General features: G+C 43.5%; 1 protein-coding gene across 1 annotated transcript in view; it reads left to right on the top strand.

Moving 5' to 3' along the window:
- Positions 1–2,864: 2,864 nt before the first annotated feature.
- Positions 2,865–22,473, top strand: part of COLGALT2 (collagen beta(1-O)galactosyltransferase 2) — a 71,604-nt gene continuing 51,995 nt past the window's right edge. The window contains exon 1 of the mRNA XM_035122594.2: positions 2,865–3,255. Within this exon, the coding sequence (XP_034978485.2) occupies positions 3,008–3,255 (248 nt within the window). The 5' untranslated portion in view covers positions 2,865–3,007. The remainder of the gene's footprint in view (positions 3,256–22,473) is intronic.

Genomic DNA, 22,473 nt, shown 5'->3' on the forward strand with positions numbered 1-22,473 from the left:
TTGAACACACCCTAGCAGGGAAGCAGAAACAGCCCCCCACCTCACCCAGCATAATTTCTTAACTAATATTTATTTCTCCCTAAGGTTTCTGTAAAATGGTCAGCTGCCAATTTAGGATTGCCCGCTAACTAGAAAACCAGCCCTTTGATCTGCCAAACTCAGCAAGTGATATTTTTGATGGTGTGACAAATGAGGTAAAACCATGCTTCTCCTTGGGGTTGCGCTGCGTGTCACTGCTAAGGATGCTCTGTCTGCAGAGATCCTTGCATGTGGCAATTGGCATGTAGTTGTGGTCTACGAGTCAAGGCACGAATCCAATGCAAGTACAGGACAAGGAAAATGGAACAAGATTGTCTCCCAAGTTTGACCCCTCCAGAACCAACACACAGGGAAGCATTGTGCAGGAAAAAAGCAGCAGCTCTTCCCAAACTGCACTGGCAGGGCCAGCTCTGTGGGTGGGGTGGGGTGCTCGAGGTACTTGAGCAAAATGTCTACGTCATGAGTGGCCTTTTGAACTAACTCAGGGGTCCCCAAACTAAGGCCCGGGGGCCGGATGCGGCCCAATCGCCTTCTAAATCCGGCGAGTGTACATTTCACATACATTTTCTCAGCAGCTTGTTTACATGGGTCATTATTATTCTTGTGCCCATGTGGCAAAGTGTGTCTTCCTTAATTCTGTCTGCTGAATTTCATGGCAGAGGAAAGTTCTGAGCCAGAAGATTCCTAGCTGATTAGATACTAGTAACTCTGGATACTGACAGCTTTACTGCTATAGATAAATAGGTCTTCTCCATCTGAGGATGAAGAGGATGGTGCAAAGCTGCCTATGAACAACTTTTGAACTGCTCTGAGTTCAACTTGATAAAGAGCATAATTAATAAATAAATAAATAACATCTGTCCAAGCCCTGTCATTGCAGCAAACTTTACTACTTCCACAAAAAGTGAAGCAGATTGTTTAGTTCACTCAGTTTTGTGTTTCATGAAAGAAATTCTAGAAGTGTGATCTTATTAAGTGCCTTCTAAAAATAATCCCACACATTGGCAACTCTGAAAAGGCTCCTTTTTGGCTTCTGAGGGACATTTATTGAAAGCATAATGAGAAGAATGAAAACATGCTACTGTTTCATGAAGGAACTGTCCCATACATCTGCTTCCTGTTGCATGGATTGCCAAATAGTTTAGTGGTTCCACAGAAATCTGAATCTTAGTCTGCAATCCTACATAGGCTTAACTGGGAGCCTCATGGAACTTGGTGGATGGTGGTGGGGAAATGCTTCCTTCTTAATCAAAATGCTCTGGTCATTTTCTTGAGTTATCCAGCTGCACTTATGTTACAGTCCTAATTACATTTGTTTGGGTGAATGCATTGGGTATGCATGCATAGGATTGGGCTATAAACTCTAGATCAGTGCTTTCCAAACTGTGTGTTGTGACACATTAGTGTGTCGGCCGCAGTGTGTAGGTGTGTCACACGAACACTCCCCACGCTCCTCACAGGGCTAGAAAGGGGTTAGTTTAACCTCCAGTTTGCTAGTGATACTGAATTACTGTGTTGCGAAATGATGCATGTCTAAAAAGTGTGTCACCAACATGAAAAGTTTGGAAAGCTCTGCTCTAGATTATGATTGCTTTCTAACAGGGAGTAGTAGACTGGGTCGGTGGCTTAGCTGGACAAGTACTGTAGGCCAATGCTGTGCATGCTTCCTGGAAGCAGGGATTCCCAACACCAAACACAAAATCTCTACAAACAAATTAAGAGTGAATGCTCATTAAACAGCCAACCACCGTCTAGTTCCCTACAAACGTATCAGGATGTATGTTCAATAAACAGGTTGTTGGGAAGCATCCATAATCACATCCTTACTGAACCATGAGTTCATCGGGGCTTGCAATGTGCATGGGATTGCAACCTCAATGCAGGGAAAGTATGTTACTGTATAATCCTTAGCCATAAATGTGCAGGTAGAGCAACTGAAGTCAACACAAAGCAGGAAAACCCCAATACAACCAGTCTAATCTGTTATTTCATTTATTAAGGCAGAGGCTTCATAGAAAAGGCCTAAGGAGAGAGTGGGATGTGTGTGTATGTAGGGATATGCATATGTATGATTCAGCCACCATGGCCTTTCTAGGCATTATACCTAATGAGGTTGTTGAGTCCGCAATGTCTCAATCACTCTTGCAGTCCTATAGCCCTACCTGTGGGAGTAAATTCTGTTGAAGTCAGTGAGATTTCCTTGCGAATACACATGCATAAAGAGGGCTGTGCTACAAGGGGCAGAATTCTGGACCACAACTTCTGACCCATGTGTCATTTAAAAAAATTATTCCCCCATGTAAAAAGCTCCCTACATGTAGTGCACTAGCTCACCAGTGAAAGGACAGTGTGGCGACCTCTTTTCTCCGACATGCATGGAGATGGAGCTCTTAGAATCTAAAAAGAACACAGCCACTGAGCCACCGGTCCGTGAAATTCCACCACCATATTGTGTTCACGTGTCACCTACCGGTAGCATTAATTTCGAAGTGTGCGCGGTGCAATCCGACCCCGAAAGGGATCAGAAGAAAAAGAACATCTGAAATGTTTGTACGAACCTCTCCCTCCTTCCTTAGCATTACTTACGATTACTAATACACTTAGTTTTGCAAATGTGCTTTTTTAAAAGCCCTCTGGTCGTCTGGGAGGTCGGTAGAGGAGGGAATATCGAGAGAGAGGAGCACGCGTTTTTTGTTTTTACTTGCTCCACGAGCTGAAAGGTTTGCCACTGCCAGGCAAGCCACCTTTTGCAGAGAAGGCCCCCTCCCCCCTCCCCCTCCCCCCTCCCCTCCTTCTCCTCTTTGAGCAAATAAAAAAGGAGAAGCGTGTCTGCGCGGGCAGCGGCAGCCCGGTCTCCTCTCCTTCCTTTCCAGCCTGTTCTCCAGGTACGCGCACTCCCGGCCGCGACTGCCAGAAGAGACTCTCCTTTGCCCCCGCCCGAAGGGCAGAACTTGGGGTCCCCCGAAACATGGCTGCGACCCTCGACCTCTCTCGCCCCCCTTCCCGGATCCTGCTGCTTCTGCCCCTCTCCTTGGTCTTCTGGCTTCCAAGGGGCAGCTGCACGCCCAGCTCAGCCCCGGATCCCCTGCCGGAATCCGCCTTGCAGAAGCCCACCGTCTTCCTCGCCGTCCTCGCCAGGAACGCTGCTCACTCCCTGCCCCACTTCCTCGGCTGCGTGGAGAGGCTGCGGTACCCCAAGGACAGGATCGCCATATGGTAAGTTGGCCAAAGGCGCCGCCGGAGAGGGCTGGGTGGAAAGACCTAAGCGACCTCATCCCGACGGAGAGCAGCCTTGCAAACCGCGGAGGTTGGGGGAGAGAAAAGTTTCCAGGTGATGGATGGAGGAAAACGTATAGGTTGGTGGGAGTTTGCAGGCAAGGTTGCCAACTGATCAAGGGGAAAAAGTTCTACCAGGTCTGCTCCTGTGCCATTAGCTGAAGCTGGGTCTGCAGAAATCCACAGATGAAAATTTTCGCCCTGTGATGGAAGCAATCTTTTTTCACCTGTTGGTGCCTGCATAGGATGCTGCTGTTAAAGATCTGGAGGTGGGGATGAGTAAAAGAGACTGGAAGGAAGCATCTGGTGGGATGAATGAAAGGTTGAAGGAGGTGAGATGGGAGAGGCACAACCAAGCAGGGTGGTGGGGGAGCAGGGAGGAAAATCTAAAGTTCCTATTTGTAATCCTATGTATTTGAGAGCAATCCATGGGACTTGCTTCTGAGTAAATTTGCACAGGTTCACAATGCTTTACTGGCATATACAAGGAGTGGAACAGAACGTGCATGAGTCTAAAATTGGGGTTTAATCTTGCCGTCTGCAGCAGTGACTGCATACAGGAAGCACAAGACAGATGAGGGGAATCTTTGTGGCTCAGAAGCCCATTTAGATTTGTCATGGCTGCACAGATTCAAGATCTTCCGCAAAAGGAAGGGGGAAGGCAGACGTCAGCGCTCAGCAAGGCTGTGGGCTTCTGGAATTGGCTTTGGCAAGCTGTTGCTACTAAGCAGTTTTCAATTGAATGAGATGGAAAAATTATAACCCTTTTTTTGCATGCTCTAACTGCAAAACCTGGTTGTCCCCAAGCAATTTATTAATAACTATGCTTTTGCAGCTGTTGCTTTTGCATAGGGAGAGATTTCTTGGAAGCAGTTAGTTTGTGTGTGTTTTCTGTCCCTGCCAAGAGAGAACTGTGTCTATTTGTGAGTCCTACTTCATCATTCAGTTATCTGTCACAGAAACCCCACTGAACATCACCTTGGCTTGTTCTGTTGGGTTTCTGTGGGAGTCTGAAATCACAGCAGTTCCCCTCTCTCCTTGCCCCCAATTGGAATACAGTAGCTCCAGAAGCATTAAGCGCAAGAGGTAACTAGATCTCTAAGCCATGTGTTTGGGAGGGCAGGGCACATGTGGTAGAAGGAAGGATTGGCCCTTGGCTAACTGTAAGGAATTGGGGGTAGGGAGTGAAGAAGGAGTAGCATAGTTTCCAAACAAAAGCTACAGTGGCTGATGGGGCTTGCTGTCCCTCTTCAAAATAATTAGTCTGGTTTATTGCAGGGGGGGATGTTCATACCTGTGCTTTAAATTGTTTGCCAAATTAAAAAAAAACACATGTTCCAGTATGATTCCCCCCTCCCACTGTACATAGATAAGGATCTCTGTGTATGGTTACAGACTGGCAACTTGCCAAAAGCCAGACCATAATATCCAGCTACATCATAAGTAGAGTGATTTAAGTTGTGCCCCCGCCAGCCTCATGACAAGTTTGTTACAATGTGCTAAATAGCCTCGAAAGGTAGTCATGGTTCCAAATGACCTTCTTTCTTTCAATAGTCTCAATCTATTGCACAGGTGGGCAGGAGGTGATTGGGATCTTCTGGTGGATATCTGGGTGGTTTTCAGGAAATAACCAAGGATTTTTGACTCCCAATTGTAAACAACAGAAAACCCTAACCCCCTTCCGTTCTGCAACTAGGCTGCTGAAATGAGGAGAGCTTTGGGGACTAGGAGGGGGAATCAGGAATGGGATTTTTGTGTGAAATCCATGTACGTAATCTTGGTTCTAAGAATAGGTTCCTGGGCTGCCTGGACCCTTGAAGATGTCTGTTTCAACCCTGTGTACACACTATACTTTTAAAGCACATTTGGAACACTCTATTTCCCTCAAAGAATTCTGGCCACTCTATTTTGTTAAGGGTTGCTGGGAACTGTAAAACTATGATCCCCAGATCTAGTTACAGGTAGGTAGCAGTGTTGAGAATGTGCTTTAAAGGTACAGGGTATAAAAAAACCTAGTAAGTGTATGTCTGCCGGTCTCCCTTTCTAAGCCACTATTTTTCCCATGGTTTCAGCTAGTAGTGGGTCTTGGGGTTCTAGGAAAAAAATAAAGTACAGTGGTACCTCGCTAGACGAATGCCCTGCTAGACGAATTTTTTGCTAGACAAATGGGTTTTGCGATCGGAGGTTGCCTCGCAAGACGAATTCGTTTTGTGAAAAATTCATCTAGCGAATCACGGTTTCCCATAGGAATGCATTGAAATTCAATTAATGCGTTCCTATGGGCAAAAAATTAAAATTAAATTAAAATAAAATAAAATCAATGCATACCTATGGGATTCGCAAGACTAATTTTTCGCAAAACGAATTGACTCGCAGAACGAATTAAATTTGTCTTGCGAGGCACCACTGTACGTAGATTTCACAAGCTTGAAGTCTTCACACCTCAAAAGTATTGTAGTGATTTGTTGGTGAAAATGCCAAGGTGGGGACACCCAAAAGGAAGTGAAGTGCCTTCCAGGAGAAAAAAAGGATAAAAGGAACATTGTGCCACAATGGGAAGATAGGATACAGATGATCATCTTTTATCATATTCCACAGTGAATATGTGTGCTAGAGGCAGTCATCTTTCCATATGGCTAAGTGTTGTAGAAGAGAGGCTCGCCATGTGGCTGTAGGTTCCCTGTACCAGTGGCACCACATCGGAAATGGTCCTTTTAATATTTTTATTGGGTGAATTAATTAGAGCAGTGAAAGTTCCTAGATCAGGATGTCATTTAGATGAAGAATTTAAAACAATAGCTCTCAGGCTGTGGATGAAGCTATAAAGGGTTCACATGATGGACTGTAAGAACCAACCCAAACAGTTCTGCATCAAAAATGCCAAGGTGACATTTTTCCACCTTTGCCGCATCAAGCAGTTGGTCCCTTACCTCTCCCGCCCTGACTTGGTCACAGAGTTCCATGTGACGGTCACCTCCAGGCTTGACTACTGTAACTTGCTCTATGCGGGGCTGCCCTTGAAACTGTCCCAGAAACTCCAGCGGGTGCAGAATGCTGCAGCGAGGCTCCTCACGGGGTCCTTGCCATGGGAGCATATTCACCCAGTGCTCTACCAGCTGCACTGGCTCCCGGTGGAGCATCAGGTCAGGTTTAAGGTGCTGGTTTTGACCTTTAAAGACCTTTCAAGCCTAGGACCCTCGTACCTACGGGACCGCCTCTCCCAGTATGCCCTGCGGAGGACCTTAAGGTCCATAAATAGCAAGACCCTAGAGGTCCTGGGCCCTAAGGAAGTCAGATTAGCCTCAACCAGAGACAGGGCCTTTTCAACACTGGCTCCGACCTGGTGGAACGCTCTGTCTCATGAGACCAGGGCCCTATGGGATCTGATTTATTTCCGCAGGGCCTGTAAGACAGAGTTGTTCCACCTGGCATTTGGCATGGAACCAACTTGACCCCTCCCCCTCTTTTCTTTTTCCTTCTGTGATGGAACTCATATTTGGGGACTTCCCTGGCTTTTTTCTGGTCCACATAGGACCAGTCTGGATAGTTGGCCTGCTGAAGACTTGACATTTTACTCCCTAAACAGTTTTTGATTTGAGTTTCTATCGAAATGAGGCTGCATTTTAATGTTGTTTTTAATCTTGTTTTTAAGCTGTATTTTAATCAATTGTTTTGTATCTGGTGTTAACTGCCCTGAGCTCGGTCTTGGCTGGGGAGGGCAGGGTATAAATAATAAGAGGGCAACCAAAATGGTCAAAGGCCTGGAAATGATGCCTTATGAGGAACGGCTTAGGGAGCTGGGTGTGTTTAGCCTGGAGAAGAGAAAGTTAAGGGGTGATATGATACCCATGTTCAAATATATGAAAGGATGTCATGTGGAGGAGGGAGAAATATTGTTTTCTGCTGCTCCAGAGAAGCGGACATGGAGCAATGGATTCAAACTTCAAGAAAGATTCCACCTAAACATTAGGAAGAACTTCCTGACAGTAGGAGCTGTTTGGCAGTGGAATTTGCTACCAAGGAGTGTGGTGGAGTCTCCTTCTTTGGAGGTCTTTAAGTAGAGGCTTGACAGGCATATGTCAAGAATGCTTTGATGGTGTTTCCTGCTTGGCAGGGGGTTGGACTGGATGGCCCTTGTGGTCTCTTCCAACTCTATGACTCTATGAGTTCCGAAACGTTCGAAAACTGAAACTCAATAGCCGACAGCTAGGCTTCAGGGTTTTGCACTAAGCGGAAGCCGCATTTCCTGTTCGACCTCCAAGACGTGTTTGAAAACCAAACATTTACTTCTGGGTTTACGGTGTTCGAGTTCCGAAACGTTCGTGAACGGAGACGTTAACCCCTGTATCACTTGTTTTACCAGTCTCACTGAAGTGTTTGCATTATGTGTACCAATCTTCCTTGGTAGTTTTCAGGAGCTACTTGGATTTGCCCAAATTCATTGTACACAGTTCTGCCATGGAGTATAGCCCAGACCAAAGCCAGGAGAGTCCATGTAGAAGACACTGGTTGTGCCATGGGAAGCCTAAAGTCAATTGTTTAGTATTCTGAGAGGGTTGAGCTGCAATTTCCGTCCTTTGCAGTGATGCTTTAAAAAAAAGAAGCTTGCATTTAATTTCCTCTCTTTGAGTCAGTGAATATTGATGATGTTCCCTGTTCAGCAGTCAGTTAAAGGCTAAATGTGGTCGTTTTGCATAGCTAAATATGTATGGCTTTTTAGTAACCCTCTTTCCTTAAGGCACATATGGACGGTCTTCCTGTTGTTTTTGCCTTTTTGCTCTTACCATGTTTTATCAGGTGGCAGGCAGCCTTCTCAATATCCTGCATTGCAGTTTTTAAGTACTATGTGAAGACTCCCTTGTCCTGGTGACCCATCTTCATGTTCAAACAGGAACAGCTTTTTTCTTTTTGTATTCTCAGGGGGCTGTTTTGTTTTCCAGGTAGATATATCCTGTGGGTCAAAAATGCCACAGAAACTTGCCTCCTCACAAGTGAAGGAGTTACAATAAAATAAAATAAAAAGTTTGGGAACCCTTGCTCTAGATGATATTGCTTCACATGGTGGTGAAATTGGCAGTGCCTAAGCATGGCCATAGCAGTTTGAAAGCACATTGAAGTGCAAGTAGATAAATAGGTACCGCTACAGCGGGAAGGTAAACGGCGTTTCCATGCACTGCTCTGGTTCGCCAGAAGCGGCTTTGTCATGCTGGCCACATGACCTGGAAGCTGTACGCCCGCTCCCTCAGCCAATAAAGTGAGAGGAGTACCGCAACCCCAGAGTCGGTCGCGACTAGACCTAATGGTTAGGGGTCCCATTACCTAAGCATGGCCACCAGTGGCTCACCCCTTCTTGTGGCATGGGGAACATGGGGCAGTGGGGGGCTGCCTGCAGAAGATAAGCAAGCTCTGATCAGTAAGCTTTGTGGTTTAACCCACAGTGCCACCCGCGTCCCTTAGCACCTTAGAGACCAACTATGTTTGTCATTGGTATGAGCTTTTGTGTGCACGCACACTTCTTCAGATACTGTGTGCATGCACACAAAAGCTCATACCAATGACAAACATAGTTGGTCTCAAAGGTGCTACTGGAAGGAATTTTTTTATGGCTGCAATCTGTTCTTAATTCAATGCATAGTGGCCAAATAATAGCTTCCACGCCCAAAAACAAGGAGGGCCCTGCTGTGCCACCACTGACAGATGATTACTACTTGAGCAGAGGATCAGAGGTCCTGCTGACTCTGCTTGCCCAGTAGCCAGAAAGCAGAAAGGAAGGACTAACAGAAAGCAGGCAGGAAGGCAGGTAGAAAACAGATGTATTTTGTAGTATTGTTGATTTGGGGTAAAATGACACTTTTGGAAGGGTATATGGCTGGGAACGTGCACATCCCTTGCACTGCTGCTCTTAATCCTTCTTTCTCCCCCACCTGCCACATATCTGGATCTGTATTTGAAAGAGAAAGTGTCTGAGGAAGAGGGTTGCAGGGAGAATGGTGAAGCAGGATCTCTGCCAAACATGTTGCTTTAGCATCAGTCCATAAATGGCAGTACACTATTTGAATAGTTAATTGTTAAGATTTTAGACTGGGTGTTAATATTCTTCCAAAAGTCAATATTGGTTGGCCTCTCTCTGCAGTTTCCCCTCTAATTGATTGGAGCTCTTGGAATAAGTAATGCTGAGCTCTTGGAATAAGTAAACTGCTGCATCCCAAAGGTCATGGTAGTGGACATGTGGATAGGTTCCAAGAACAGTGAAGGTAAATCAGACTTGATTGAAGGAGCTGAATGTGACTCCTTTAAAAAATATATATTTTTATTAAGATTTTTTTATATAAAGAAAAAGAAGAAGCAATGACAACTATATATACATACCATATTCTCTTAGTGTTTTTAAGTGTCAGGTGTAACTTCAGCCTGAACACAGCAGAGTTTGCGCAGGTTTTTCTGGAAGCTTCTGGCGGTAACTTAAATGACTAGACGTCTGGACGCAGAGTAAAACTATATACAGGATTTATTAAAATAAAAGAAAACCCAGAGTTTCTATGTACAGCTTTAGAACTCAAAATAAAGTAAAATAAATCCTTTCCTCTCTGTCTCTCTCACAACCGATACAGCACCTCTCCTCCTACACTGACCACACCACATACTGTGCTAGCTTTCTCTGATAACAGGTCACAGTGCTGATATCAACCAATGAGAAGCAGTTACTAAGGCAGAAGTAGACCTTGGCTTTCTGCCCAGTGTTAATTGCTTGTCCTAGAGTTGATTGTGTGAAGAAGCAATCTGATGGTTTCTCACGCTACTAATTTAGCAAAAACCATTCATATCAATAAAAAAAGAATAAAAAAAGAAAGAAAGAAGAACATTAAAAATCCAAATAACAAATAAATCTAATTTAGTAATTCACCTTTCATTTCAGTCATGGACTTCCCTGGGCCACCTTTCTAACGGTTCATTGCATATCATTCTTCGCAGGTTCTACTCATATTTTCTATCCTTAATTTCAATTACCACATTTTTTCTTACGCTTTACCATCCATTATAAAATTCTAATCTAAATTTTAAATATCTCTCCCTTGATTCTTAACCTGCAACATACAAAATAGCTTATATTTCTCTTCATATATCAATTCTACAATATTTTTTATAATAAATTCTAAATTTCTTCCATTCCTCTTCTGTCTTCATTCTCCTCTCCCCGGTCGCGTAGTCTTCCGGTCAGATCAGCAAGCTCCATATAGTCCAACATTTTCATTTGCCATTCCTCTACAGTAGGTGTCTTCTGTGTCTTCCAGTACTTTGCTAACAATATTCTAGCTGCAGTTGTGGCATATAAAAACAAATTCACATATTTCATAGGTAATTCTTTTCCCACCTGAATGTGACTCCTAGCAAGAGCTGAAAAGAGGTCTCTCTTGTTTCCCAGGAGTCAATGCAGGCAAAAGACACACGTAGTAGCGTAGCAAGGAGTTACGGGGCCTTCCTGGGCCTGAAATTAGCTGCCCCTTAGATAGAATCACACATCACAGATCTAGAGATGAAGGGTAGAATACAAATTCAAATCACCATGCCAGATAAGGCCAGTGTTGTGCCCATGTCGAGCTGAGAGGTGCTGGCTTGCTGACCAGCACCCAGCTGCATAGCTCACTTCTGAGGTAGGTTGTGCTTTCTTTCAGCAGTGCTGAAAGTGGTCAGAAACACAGGTGGATACGAAGCAGAAGTGGCACTGCAAATTTAAATTGGCTTAACAGTAATTTCCCTTCACTAGGGAATTTTGGGAATTGTAGTTCTGTACACTGAGGTAGAGGAGTCTCTGACCTTGTCAGTGGAATGCTGGAAGTGAATCGGAGGCTTGTACACACTCAATATGTTTCCATCTGTTTCACAATGCAGAACAAGCAAATAAAGTCCACATAAGAGGCATTTAAGTGTCACTATGAGTTTCCCCTTTTTGGACAGCATTTTGACTTGTCTGTTTACAATATGGCTTGTGTAGATCTGTGTTTCCCAAACTTCTGAGAGCTGAGGCATGCTTAGTGGGGTTTTGTTTTGTTTTTAATAAAGCTGGTGGCATGCTTCACTCTTGCACTCAAAAGATTTGCTTTCAGAATCTCTAAGAACAAAATCTATCATCCCATAGAGATGCCCTCATCTCTGGATGGGCTGTTTGGATAGGTGTGTCTTGATTCAAAGGAGGTGAGCTCAGAACAGTGACTTGTGCAGAAGAGACACCTGTAGCCCCTTCTAGGAACAGATAACTAGTACACCTTTTAATTCAGAGAAATTGGCCCATCCTATCACACCAAAGGTTGAGATGTAGCAGAATTAATCAACTGAAATGAAATAAGGCTGGAGACATTAATCATGCAGAGACACACTGGGTAGCCTCCTTGTAGGAGTGTAGTTCATGCTTGCAAGAACATTTAATTGTACAAATTGGGAATGACTATTGCAGGGTATGGCAGCAGGAGTTCTTTGGATTTGTTTAATCCCCTAAGTAAGTCTGTCGTTACATTTATGAACACTTTTATAATGGGCTGTGTGAGCCTTGAGCAATAAATTCTTTCAGACAGCTTTTTTATTATGATTTTTTTTATAAACAGTATCAGGTTACTGGAACAACCTGGCAAAGGTCATTTTCTGTAGCTCACATGAGGGCAATAATCGCCCTAATACACTTTGTTGAACATTTTTTTCCTGGAACCGGAGACCATCAAATTACTCATCTCAAAGTATAAAATCTGGTTCAGAAATGGTCTGACTACATGAAAATCTTAGCTGTATTGAGCACTTTACATTCACTTGCCGTATATTTTCCTTAATAAAGTCCAGACTAATCTGGAGATTATACTGATAAGAATGGAAGATGTATGTAGGGTGATTCCTTTTTGGCGTTAATGTGTCTGGTTGTTGTGCTCATAAAACAGAATGATCTTCCCAGTGAGTTGGTATTTCAGGCCAATGAAGTCATAGCTGTCTGCTTGGCAGTCTCCAGCTTGGAACCATTCATGCAAAATAAATTTATTGCCAGAATTTCTCTTAATATACCTGCATTTGACGGAGGGCTCCTTGGACAGGTCAAGAGAGGTTTTGTTTGGTCAGTGGCATTTTCTTGTAATGGGAATCTTCCTAAGACAGATTTGCAAGCAACATAGCTGCCAAGTCTCCCGTTTTTCATGGGAAACCCCCGTATTTAAAACCGTTTCAATTTGCCTAACCTAGAATTATATCACGATGCAGCTGGCCTGATGTGGTTAAAAGAGTGGATAGAGCTAAAGAATGCGGAGGTATTAGATCTAGAAGGGGAGAGCCTGGCCTTCGGATGGCACAAATATTTGATGGAGGAAAAATTAAAAGAATACAGCAATTTTAACAATAACATCATAAGGAAATCACTATTAAGAATTTGGAAAAAACACAAAAGTATATTAGAACCAAGGATGCCGTGGTGGATATCACCGATGGAGATAATTGCAGTAAAAAGGAAAAATTTAGAAGGGAAGTGGCCAACATATAAAGTATTATTGGAAGAAAATGAAGGGAATATAAAATTAAAAGAATATGAAAAGGTTAAAAAATATTTAAATGTTTGGCTGGAATATTTCCAAATTTACCAAAGATTACATAAAGTCAAAATTTTGGGATTTGAAAAAGGATATTCAAAATTTGATAGAATACTATTAGAAGGAGATAAAAATATATATTCAAAATTTATATGATTTGTTATTAGAATGGGACACTAAAGAGGAGCAAACGAAAGAGGTCATGATAAAGTGGGGAGAAGGTTTAGGAAAAGCAATAATGGTAGAGAAATGGGAAAAATTATGGATTAGAGATATTAAATTTACCCTGAATTATGATTTAAGGGAGAATGTTTTAAAAACGCAATATAGGTGGCATCTTACCCTGGCAAAACTGGCGAAAATATACAAAGTAAGTGATAATACATGCTGGAAGTGTCATGAGGAGGTGGGCTCGTATATACATAGATGGTGGCAATGCAAAATGATCAGGGAATTTGGGGATAAGATCTATATAGAAATGAAGAAAATATTGAAATATTCTTTTTAAAAAGTTCCCAAATTATTTTTGCTAGGAATGTTAAGTGAAGACATAAAGGAAAAAGACAGGTGCCTAGGTAACAATGCATGCTACCGCATCAGCCAGACTTCTGACTGCTAAAAATTGGAAAAGTGATGTAATTCCGAAAATAGAAGATTGGCAAATTAAATTGATAAGATATCAAAACATGACAAGGAAAATAGGAGAAAGCAAAGGGATATCAAAGCAGAAAATTGATCAAGATTGGAAGAAATTTGATGAATACAAAGCACAAATTGTGGAAAATGTTGATCTTTTAGCAGACAGGTGAAGGGCTCAAGCAAAATAAATAGAATGAAATGAATATGCAAAAGGCATACAAAAGAAATTTGGATATATAAACCAAAATAGAGAATAGGCTGGAAGTTAGCACAGGGTGGAGGGGGGTGGAGAGTGAGTAAGGGTGAGTAAGGGGTATCTCTATTTTTTTATCTGAATTTGTATTTTTGAGTTTGTACTTTGTAAATGAATATGATTTGAGTTTGCATTTGATTTTTGTAAAACTATTGCATAAATAAATAAAGTAAAACCGTTTCCCGCTGGCAGCCCGGATTGGGAAAAATCCCATAAATCCCCTGGATTTCCTACCTGCCAGGGAGGCTCCATTTTGGGTCCTGGCGCTGCCCAATTTCCGGTGCCCATACATGGGTAGCGCGGCACTGGAAGTTGCTTCTATGTAGAAGCGACTTCCGGTGCCGCTCCGCCCATGCCTGGGCACCGAAAATCGGGCAGAGCGGCACCGGAAGTTGCTTCTACGTAGCAACTTCCGGTGCCACGCCGCTGCTGATCCCGCATTTTTCAGCGGAAGACTTGGCAGCTATGGCAGGCAAGAGAGCATACATGAGGCCCATTTCACAATCCATGTGGCCCCAGGGCCATGACACTGTTAAATCTGGCTCAGTTCTAGAAATCAGAGTAAACAAGCTAGAGTCAAAGCTAGATAGTAAGTGTAGCAGTTTTGGGGTGAAGGATGAGTCATAGCAGATCAAATAGCCACAAACAGGTTGTAGTAGCTCATCTACAACATTACAAATATCACAAAGTTTGGGAAAAGTTGGGAACATTTGAGCTTGGTAGTTGCCAGATTATAAGGAAGTGGTGTTTCCCAGGCAGTCAGCAAACCTTGCTACTCAGTACAGGCCAACTAATTGCAAGATACCACTACCACCACATTTCATTATAACCAGAAAAGTCAAAAACTACATGTGAGAATGTCAAACATTTGACAGGAGTCTAAATTCTGTATTGGATTCACAACTGGTGAAACTAGGTAACTAGATATTTTTATTAGAAGATGTTTGATTCCAAATCTTAGATAAAAGAAACCACCCTAAAGGAAGTCTTGGCCATAACATGAGCTTCATTTCCTCAAAGCTTTGTGATTTTGATTGATACTTGGTGAACCTGTCAGAGACATAGCTGTCAAGTTTTCCCTTTTCTCACGAGGAAGCCTATTCAGCATAAGGGAATATCCCTTTAAAAAAGGGATAACTTGGCAGCTATGGTCAGAGAATGGAATGCTGGTTCAGCCCTTCATCTTTTGCTTGCCTCCATGCTTTAGAAAGTTGCTCACCTTTTAAAACTTAAAAAAGGTACTATTAATTTATTTGTTCATTTATTTACCTTTTTAATACACTCTGCCTTGTGGAGTATAAAACTGCTCTGAGAATTGAGAAGGGGGAGGTTTCTTAGTGACACCACAATCTGTGCCCCCCACAGTTGGCATCTCCTTGCCCATTTATACTTCTGACCCCAGGCCATGGAGAGAGAAAATAGGTGTGGATTGAATGCAGTGTGGTTGCCTCCATAGGTCAGCCTTGGCTGAAAGGATGTTCTCCGGATGTTTTGGATTACAACTGCCATGAGCCACAGCTAGCATGGCTAAGGATTGGGGGATAATGGTGCCAGGTTAGTGAATGCTGTCATTTGTCATGTTGAGAAAGCATTGCAGGAGGCCAACCATTTTGGGTTAAAGAATGGAAATGTTTAAAAGAGTAAAGGGAATTGTGTGTTCTCTGGACACTCTCCAAGATGCACAATTGGTTTGCCCCTTCCGCATAGGATTCGAATTCAAAATGAAGTTATTCTCTTTTCCACCCTGTAACTGCCAACAGAAGTAACTGTTTGCCAGTCACCAATTGAGAGAATGAGCCAAACAGGTTGCCACAGACATGTCTCATGTGCACACCTGCGGGTTGAAACAAAAATAAAACTGACAAAATCCATCATCCTGCATACTACATAACTGTAAACTCATTCTCCAAGGCAGGCCCTTTCATATCCAAAGTAGTACCATGAATGCACAAGAGGGAGTTCTTAGGTTTGCAGAAGTACAAGAAGATATATAGTGGGGGGAAACCCTAAAAGGCAAGGGGGTTCAGAAGCAGCCCAAAGTGGGCATTCCTTTCATAACTGAGAAACGAAAAAGATATTCAGTGAGAGTTTTTGCTACCAACACTCATGCTGTGGTTAACAAATTGCACACCAGCTCCTTATAATTGGAACCAATTTGGTGACTTAGATAGTTTAAAAAAATTGTCCTAGGAGCTAGTGGCATATTGCTTATTTTAAGGATATTGCTTCTGTTGACTTCAGGTGGTGCCAAATCATTTTGAAACCATAGTCAAGGAGTAGGGAATTCAATCAGACTGGCAGGCTGTATCTTTATCTCCCACAGTTCCAGAGGGCCAAGTTTGACAGATGGGTGGGGCTACTGACCTTTGACTCACCTGATGTCACGATGGCCTCAGGTGACCCATTTTCACTCAGTTTGAAACTAAACACTGCAGGCAGAGGCACAGTGTTTTGCACACACACACACACACACACACACACACACGGTGATCAGCTTTGCAGGGGTTTTGCAAACTTCCATTCGGGCCAAACATTTCTTTACCTGTCCTATGCATATGGTGTCATTTATGATGTCAGGTGTAGAGCAACTGGGTGGCTTGACCAGAATGGCTTTTGGGCCCAAATAGGACATCCTGGCAGGCTTCATTAGTCTCGCTATAGCTAGAAGAAAGCTTACAACCTGGGGTATGAGTTAACTGTCATTTAATTTGCCATAAAGGTTGGTGCAGATGTGAGTGGTTGTTTTGTGTCTGTAATGGTAGTTTATCCCCAGAGATAGGGGAAATACCCAAACAAATGGGGAAAAGCAAAATAAAAAAATTTCTTCAGTAGCACCTTAAAGACCAACTAAGTTTTTATTTTGGTATGAGCTTTCGTGTGCATGCACACGAAAGCTCATACCAAAATAAAAACTTAGTTGGTCTTTAAGGTGCTACTGAAGAAATTTTTTATTTTTTTTGCTTCGACTCAGACCAACACGGCTTGTTGTTGTTTAGTCGTTTAGTCGTGTCCGACTCTTCGTGACCCCATGGACCATAGCACGCCAGGCACTCCTGTCTTGCACTGCCTCCCGCAGTTTGGTCAAACTCATGTTCGTAGCTTCGAGAACACTGTCCAACCATCTTGTCCTCTGACGTCCCCTTCTCCTAGTGCCCTCAATCTTTCCCAACATCAGGGTCTTTTCCAAGGATTCTTCTCTTCTCATGAGGTGGCCAAAGTATTGGAGCCTCAGCTTCACGATCTGTCCTTCCAGGGAGCACTCAGGGCTGATTTCCTTAAGAATGGATAGGTTTGATCTTCTCGCAGTCCATGGGACTCTCAAGAGTCTCCTCCAGCACCATAATTCAAAAGCATCAATTCTTCGGCGATCAGCCTTCTTTATGGTCCAGCTCTCACTTCCATACATCACTACTGGGAAAACCATAGCTTTAACTATACGGACCTTTGTCGGCAAGGTGATGTCTCTGCTTTTTAAGATGCTGTCTAGGTTTGTCATTGCTTTTCTCCCAAGACGCAGGCGTCTTTTAATTTCGTGACTGCTGTCACCATCTGCAGTGATCAAGGAGCCCAAGAAGGTAAAATCTCTCACTGCCTCCATTTCTTCCCCTTCTATTTGCCAGGAGGTGATGGGACCAGTGGCCATGATCTTGGTTTTTTTGATGTTGAGCTTCAGACCATATTTTGCGCTCTCCTCTTTCACCCTCATTAAAAGGTTCTTTAATTCCTCCTCGCTTTCTGCCATCAAGGTTGTGTCATCTGCATATCTGAGGTTGTTGATATTTCTTCCGGCAATCTTAATTCCGGCTTGGGATTCATCTAGTCCAGCCTTTCGCATGATGAATTCTGCATATAAGTTAACCTGTAAGTAGAAATGGGGAAAAGACGTGCTGAGCAGTATGTGTGCTCCTGATGGCCAACCCATGATTTGGCTGTGAGACATTATATCCATACTTGGTCAGTTTCTAGCCCATATTCACCCACTGAGCTTCATGACTGAGTGGAAATTTGAACCAAAGTGTCTCCTATCCAAATCTAGCACAATGTCCACTGATCAGTCAGTCAATCACCCATTTCCACCACCCTTCTGAGTGATCCCCCCTCCCCATCCCCACCCCTCCCCACCCCTTCTCTACATAAGTGCCTGGAAACTTCCATTTCACTGTATCTGAAGAAGTGTGCATGCACACGAAAGCTCATACCAAAATAAAAACTTAGTTGGTCTTTAAGGTGCTACTGAAGGAATTTTTTTATTTTTACTTCGACCCAGAAGACAGAAAAACCAGTAGGAGAACACTTCAATCTCCCAGGACATTCTATACAAGATCTCAAAGTAGCTGTCTTACTACAAAAGAATTTCAGAAATAGACTGGAAAGAGAAGTTGCTGAATTGCAACTTATCACCAAGCTCAAAACCATGGAGGGACCTGGTTTGAACAGAGATATCGGGTTCTTATCTCATTATACATGATAAGCGATCTTCAGCCATCTCCACCCTTGCTTTTTCATGCAAAACCATTTGCAGTCGTTTCCGGTCATCAACAGCTATCAGTCAGTCAATCACCCATTTCCACCACCCTTCTGAGTGATCCCCCCTCCCCATCCCCACCCCTCCCCACCCCTTCTCTACATAAGTGCCTGGAAACTTCCATTTCACTGTATCTGAAGAAGTGTGTATGCACACGAAAGCTCATACCAAAATAAAAACTTAGTTGGTCTTTAAGGTGCTACTGAAGGAATTTTTTTATTTTTAATGTCCACTAAATTCTTTGCTCTTGTGACACTAATGCAGAAGTGCAAGTCACAGTATCCCTTGTGTACACAACCCTTGAGACTGAGAACCCAGTCGCTCTAAGATGCACAGTGTTGCATTCTTGCTACGTGCTTGTTGACACTGACTTCATAAATTTCTTTCTTACAAGTCTGCCTTCAGGCCGTGCTCATTGTTCCCCAAAATTTATGAACTTCATTGCATGCTGCTGGATCTGTAAAAACATGTCGGGAGCAACCTGTAGTCCTCCACCCCAGTGTGTGTGTGTGTGTGTTTAAAGTGCCTTAGGTGGAAGTTTTCTTTGATGGGATGCTTGCTGGTTGGAATTTACCGTACCAAACCAGGCTGGTATCTGGGGTTGGGTGGGTGTGAGAGCGCACGCGCAAAGCACAGCTAATCTTACCTTCTAAAAAAACAACAACATCTTACTTGTTTCTCCCCCCACACACTTTCTGTGTTGATTTTTTTTCAGTTGATCACTGAAAGTAAAAATAAATAAATAAAAGTCCTGCCAGGGTTGCAAACTTTAATTGTTGATTGAAAATGGATCTTGCATATTAAAGCTGACCCCACCGCTAGTCAGGGCAGGCAACAGATGGTTGAAGGCTTTTTCTATGATATCTATATCATGTAGCTTTTTCTAAATTCTTTCTGCCACTGTTCTTCTGCCATGTTTCCTCTCCTTTCTTTCAGAATATATGAACTCATCTGTGAGCTTGTAGATTTGCACGGTCCCAGTGAGTATAGTTTGGCTTATTGTATCAGGCAAATCAGGCCAATCCTGCTACTTGACTAGTATTGAACTTCAGATCCCACTTGGAAAATAACATCATTTTTATATTATTATTATTAAAGAGGTCAGTTTAGTTCACAAGGTGCAGATTTACAGAGATGCTATCTGAAATCTGTAATGGCCCTAATTTTTATTCCTGCATGATCCCTCTGTTCCCTGGTACCTTTACCATGCAGTTCTCTCATCAGCTCAAACCTCCTAGGCTAAAAATTGTTAGCATATCTAAGTTGATGTGTCAGCACAAAGTAGCTATTGTGGTGTAAAAGCTCAGCTATCAGAAAATAAATATGCCCCCATAAAAATTGAAGTAACTAAGCCTGAAACATTCCACTATGTCCCTTTTTATAAATAAAGCTGTTAACAATTGATATGGATCAGTGTGTAATCTTGCTTTTTATTTGAGTTAGTATCTCTGTGCTATGTGAACAGTACACTTAATCCTTTACACGTTTTTCCTCCCCTGTTCTCAAAGATCAATGTTTCTGAGCAATGAAAAATAAATCAAAATTCACAACTGATGCCAGAAATAAACACTGACCTTAAAAAACGCTTGTGTAAATACTGGTTGGGTAGAAAATATATGAAAATAGGCTCACTTCTAAAACTTCTTTGAGTGGCAGAAAGTGAGGAGGAATTAAGAACCTTTTAATGAGGGTGAAAGAGGAGAGCACAAAATATGGTCTGAAGCTCAACATCAAAAAAGCCAAGATCATGGCCACTGGTCCCATCACCTCCTGGCAAATAGAAGGGGAAGAAATGGAGGCAGTGAGAGATTTTACTTTCTTGGGCTCCATGATCACTGCAGATGGTGACAGCAGTCATGAAATTAAAAGACGCCTGCTTCTTGGGAGAAAAGCAATGACAAACCTAGACAGCATCTTAAAAAGCAGAGACATCACCTTGCCGACAAAGGTCCGTATAGTTAAAGCTATGGTTTTCCCAGTAGTGATGTATGGAAGTGAGAGCTGGACCATAAAGAAGGCTGATCGCCGAAGAATTGATGCTTTTGAATTATGGTGCTGGAGGAGACTCTTGAGAGCCCCATGGACTGCAACAAGATCAAACCTATCCATTCTGAAGGAAATCAGCCCTGATTGCTCACTGGTAGGACAGATCGTGAAGCTGAGGCTCCAATACTTTGGCCACCTCATGAGAAGTGAAGACTCCCTGGAAAAGACCCTGATGTTGGGAAAGATTGAGGGCACTAGGAGAAGGGGACGACAGAGGACGAGATGGTTGGGCAGTGTTCTCAAAGCCACCAACATGAGTTTGACCAAACTGTGGGAGGCAGTGGAAGACAGGAGTGCCTGGTGCATGGGCGTACCCAGTGAGGGGCAGGGGCGGGGCAACTGCCCCCCCAGAAGCAAAAAATTAAATGGTTATAAAGTGATGAATCAGGCAGCGGGCAAGCGAGAATGGCAGGCATCCCGCCGGCGACACAGCCGCCCAGAAGGGAAAGGGCTAGGCTCTCGCTCTGAAGCCAGCAGCAGCGCGCTCCCCACCTGCCCGCTCCCGCGTCCCACAAGAGGGACTGCGTTTAGATGGATGGGAGGGAGTCTCTATTCAGTCCCCCTCCCCCGCGCCCTAAAGACGGATCAAGTTTTGCAAACCCTGAATGGATCCCCGGTGCGATGTCCCGCGTGTGTGCGTGTCTATATGCCTGCCTGCCTCCTTTTCCCTCGGGCAGAAATCCCACACACCCTGGAAAGTAAGCCGCATTGAACTCAGTGTGACTTCCATTGGGGAAGATGTATGGGACGTGGGTGGAACTGTGGTCTAAACCACAGAGCCTAGGGCTTGCCGATCGGAAGGTCGGTGGTTCGAATCCCCACGATGGGGTGAACTCCCATTGCTTGGTCCCAACTCCTGCCAACCTAGCAGTTCGAAAGCACATCAAAGTGCAAGTAGATAAATAGGTACCGCTCTGGTGGGAAGGTAAATGGCATTGCCGTGTGCTGCTCTGGTTTCGCCAGAAGCAGCTTAGTCATGTTGGCCACATGACCTGACTGTGGACAAACGCCGCTTCTTCGGCCTATAGAGCAAGATGAGCGCCACAACCCCAGAGTCGTCCGCAACTGGACCTAACGGTCAGGGGTACCTTTACCTTTGTATAAGATTGCACTGTCGATCTGTTACACTTGGGAATCTTCTTTCATTCATACTATCCTGCTACTTTAATTGTTGTCATTTTAGATAGTGCTATTTGTGACAGCAAATTTCCATCAGAAGAGACAAAGGGATCCATTCAGCATGTAATTTATCTTTTTTTTAAAGAAAGGGAACAGCAAGGAACATTTGAGAAACTTGGGTTTCTTGAAAACAGATTGCAACTTAATTTACTACTGTGGAGTGCCACCTGCTTAAGATATCAACCAGGAAAAGTTGAGCCTGGTTCAATTACAGTACTGCAAACAATGCTGTTCTGTTGTATGACACTTGAGAGCAGTTTCTGTTTTCTTTTTTAATCTGGGAAGCTGCATAGAATCCTGTGCAACTAGATCTATGGACTCCACAGCAAGAAAAGGTTCTCCCCAAGGACCAGATGTTCTCTCTTAAAAGCTGCCCAACAGCCGTTTCTTACTTGGGTTTTCTTGATTTGATGCCACTCTCAAGTCCGCATGCTGGGTTTAGGTTTACCTCTTGATTATCTTGGGAGCATTCAAGCAACTCCATTATCACAGTAAGAAATGCAAAGTTCCCTGCCTTCTCTCTCTGTAAGAAAAGAGTCACCAGCCTGACCTGGCTATGTATACCCAGTGAGGTTGGAGGCTAATGTGGGCTGTTCTTCACTTTAGTCACTCTTTCTCCATCAACAATTCCTACCGTATTGGCCCGGATATAAGCTGCACTCGAATGTAAGCCTCACTTTAAAAATTGGAAGTGGGGAAAAAAACCCTGCATATAAGCCACTCCCTTCCTCACTGCTCCTGGCTGCATACTTGGGGGGGGGGCAGAACTGCATTGCCGGCCTTTCCCCTTCCTCGCTCTTGTGGGAATGTTCAGGAATGTGGATGAGGAGATATTGTTTAGTATATCCTATCCCAGCTTGTGTTAACAAGCTCCAAACTTAGCAGAGTTTTCATTCCCCTTTAATGCACAGCAAAAACGGTTGCTCAGGCTTGCTGAAGACTCTAGAATAATATAT

The sequence above is a fragment of the Zootoca vivipara genome, chromosome 7 (assembly GCF_963506605.1).
Source record: "Zootoca vivipara chromosome 7, rZooViv1.1, whole genome shotgun sequence".
NCBI classification, from domain to species: Eukaryota; Metazoa; Chordata; class Lepidosauria; order Squamata; family Lacertidae; genus Zootoca; species Zootoca vivipara.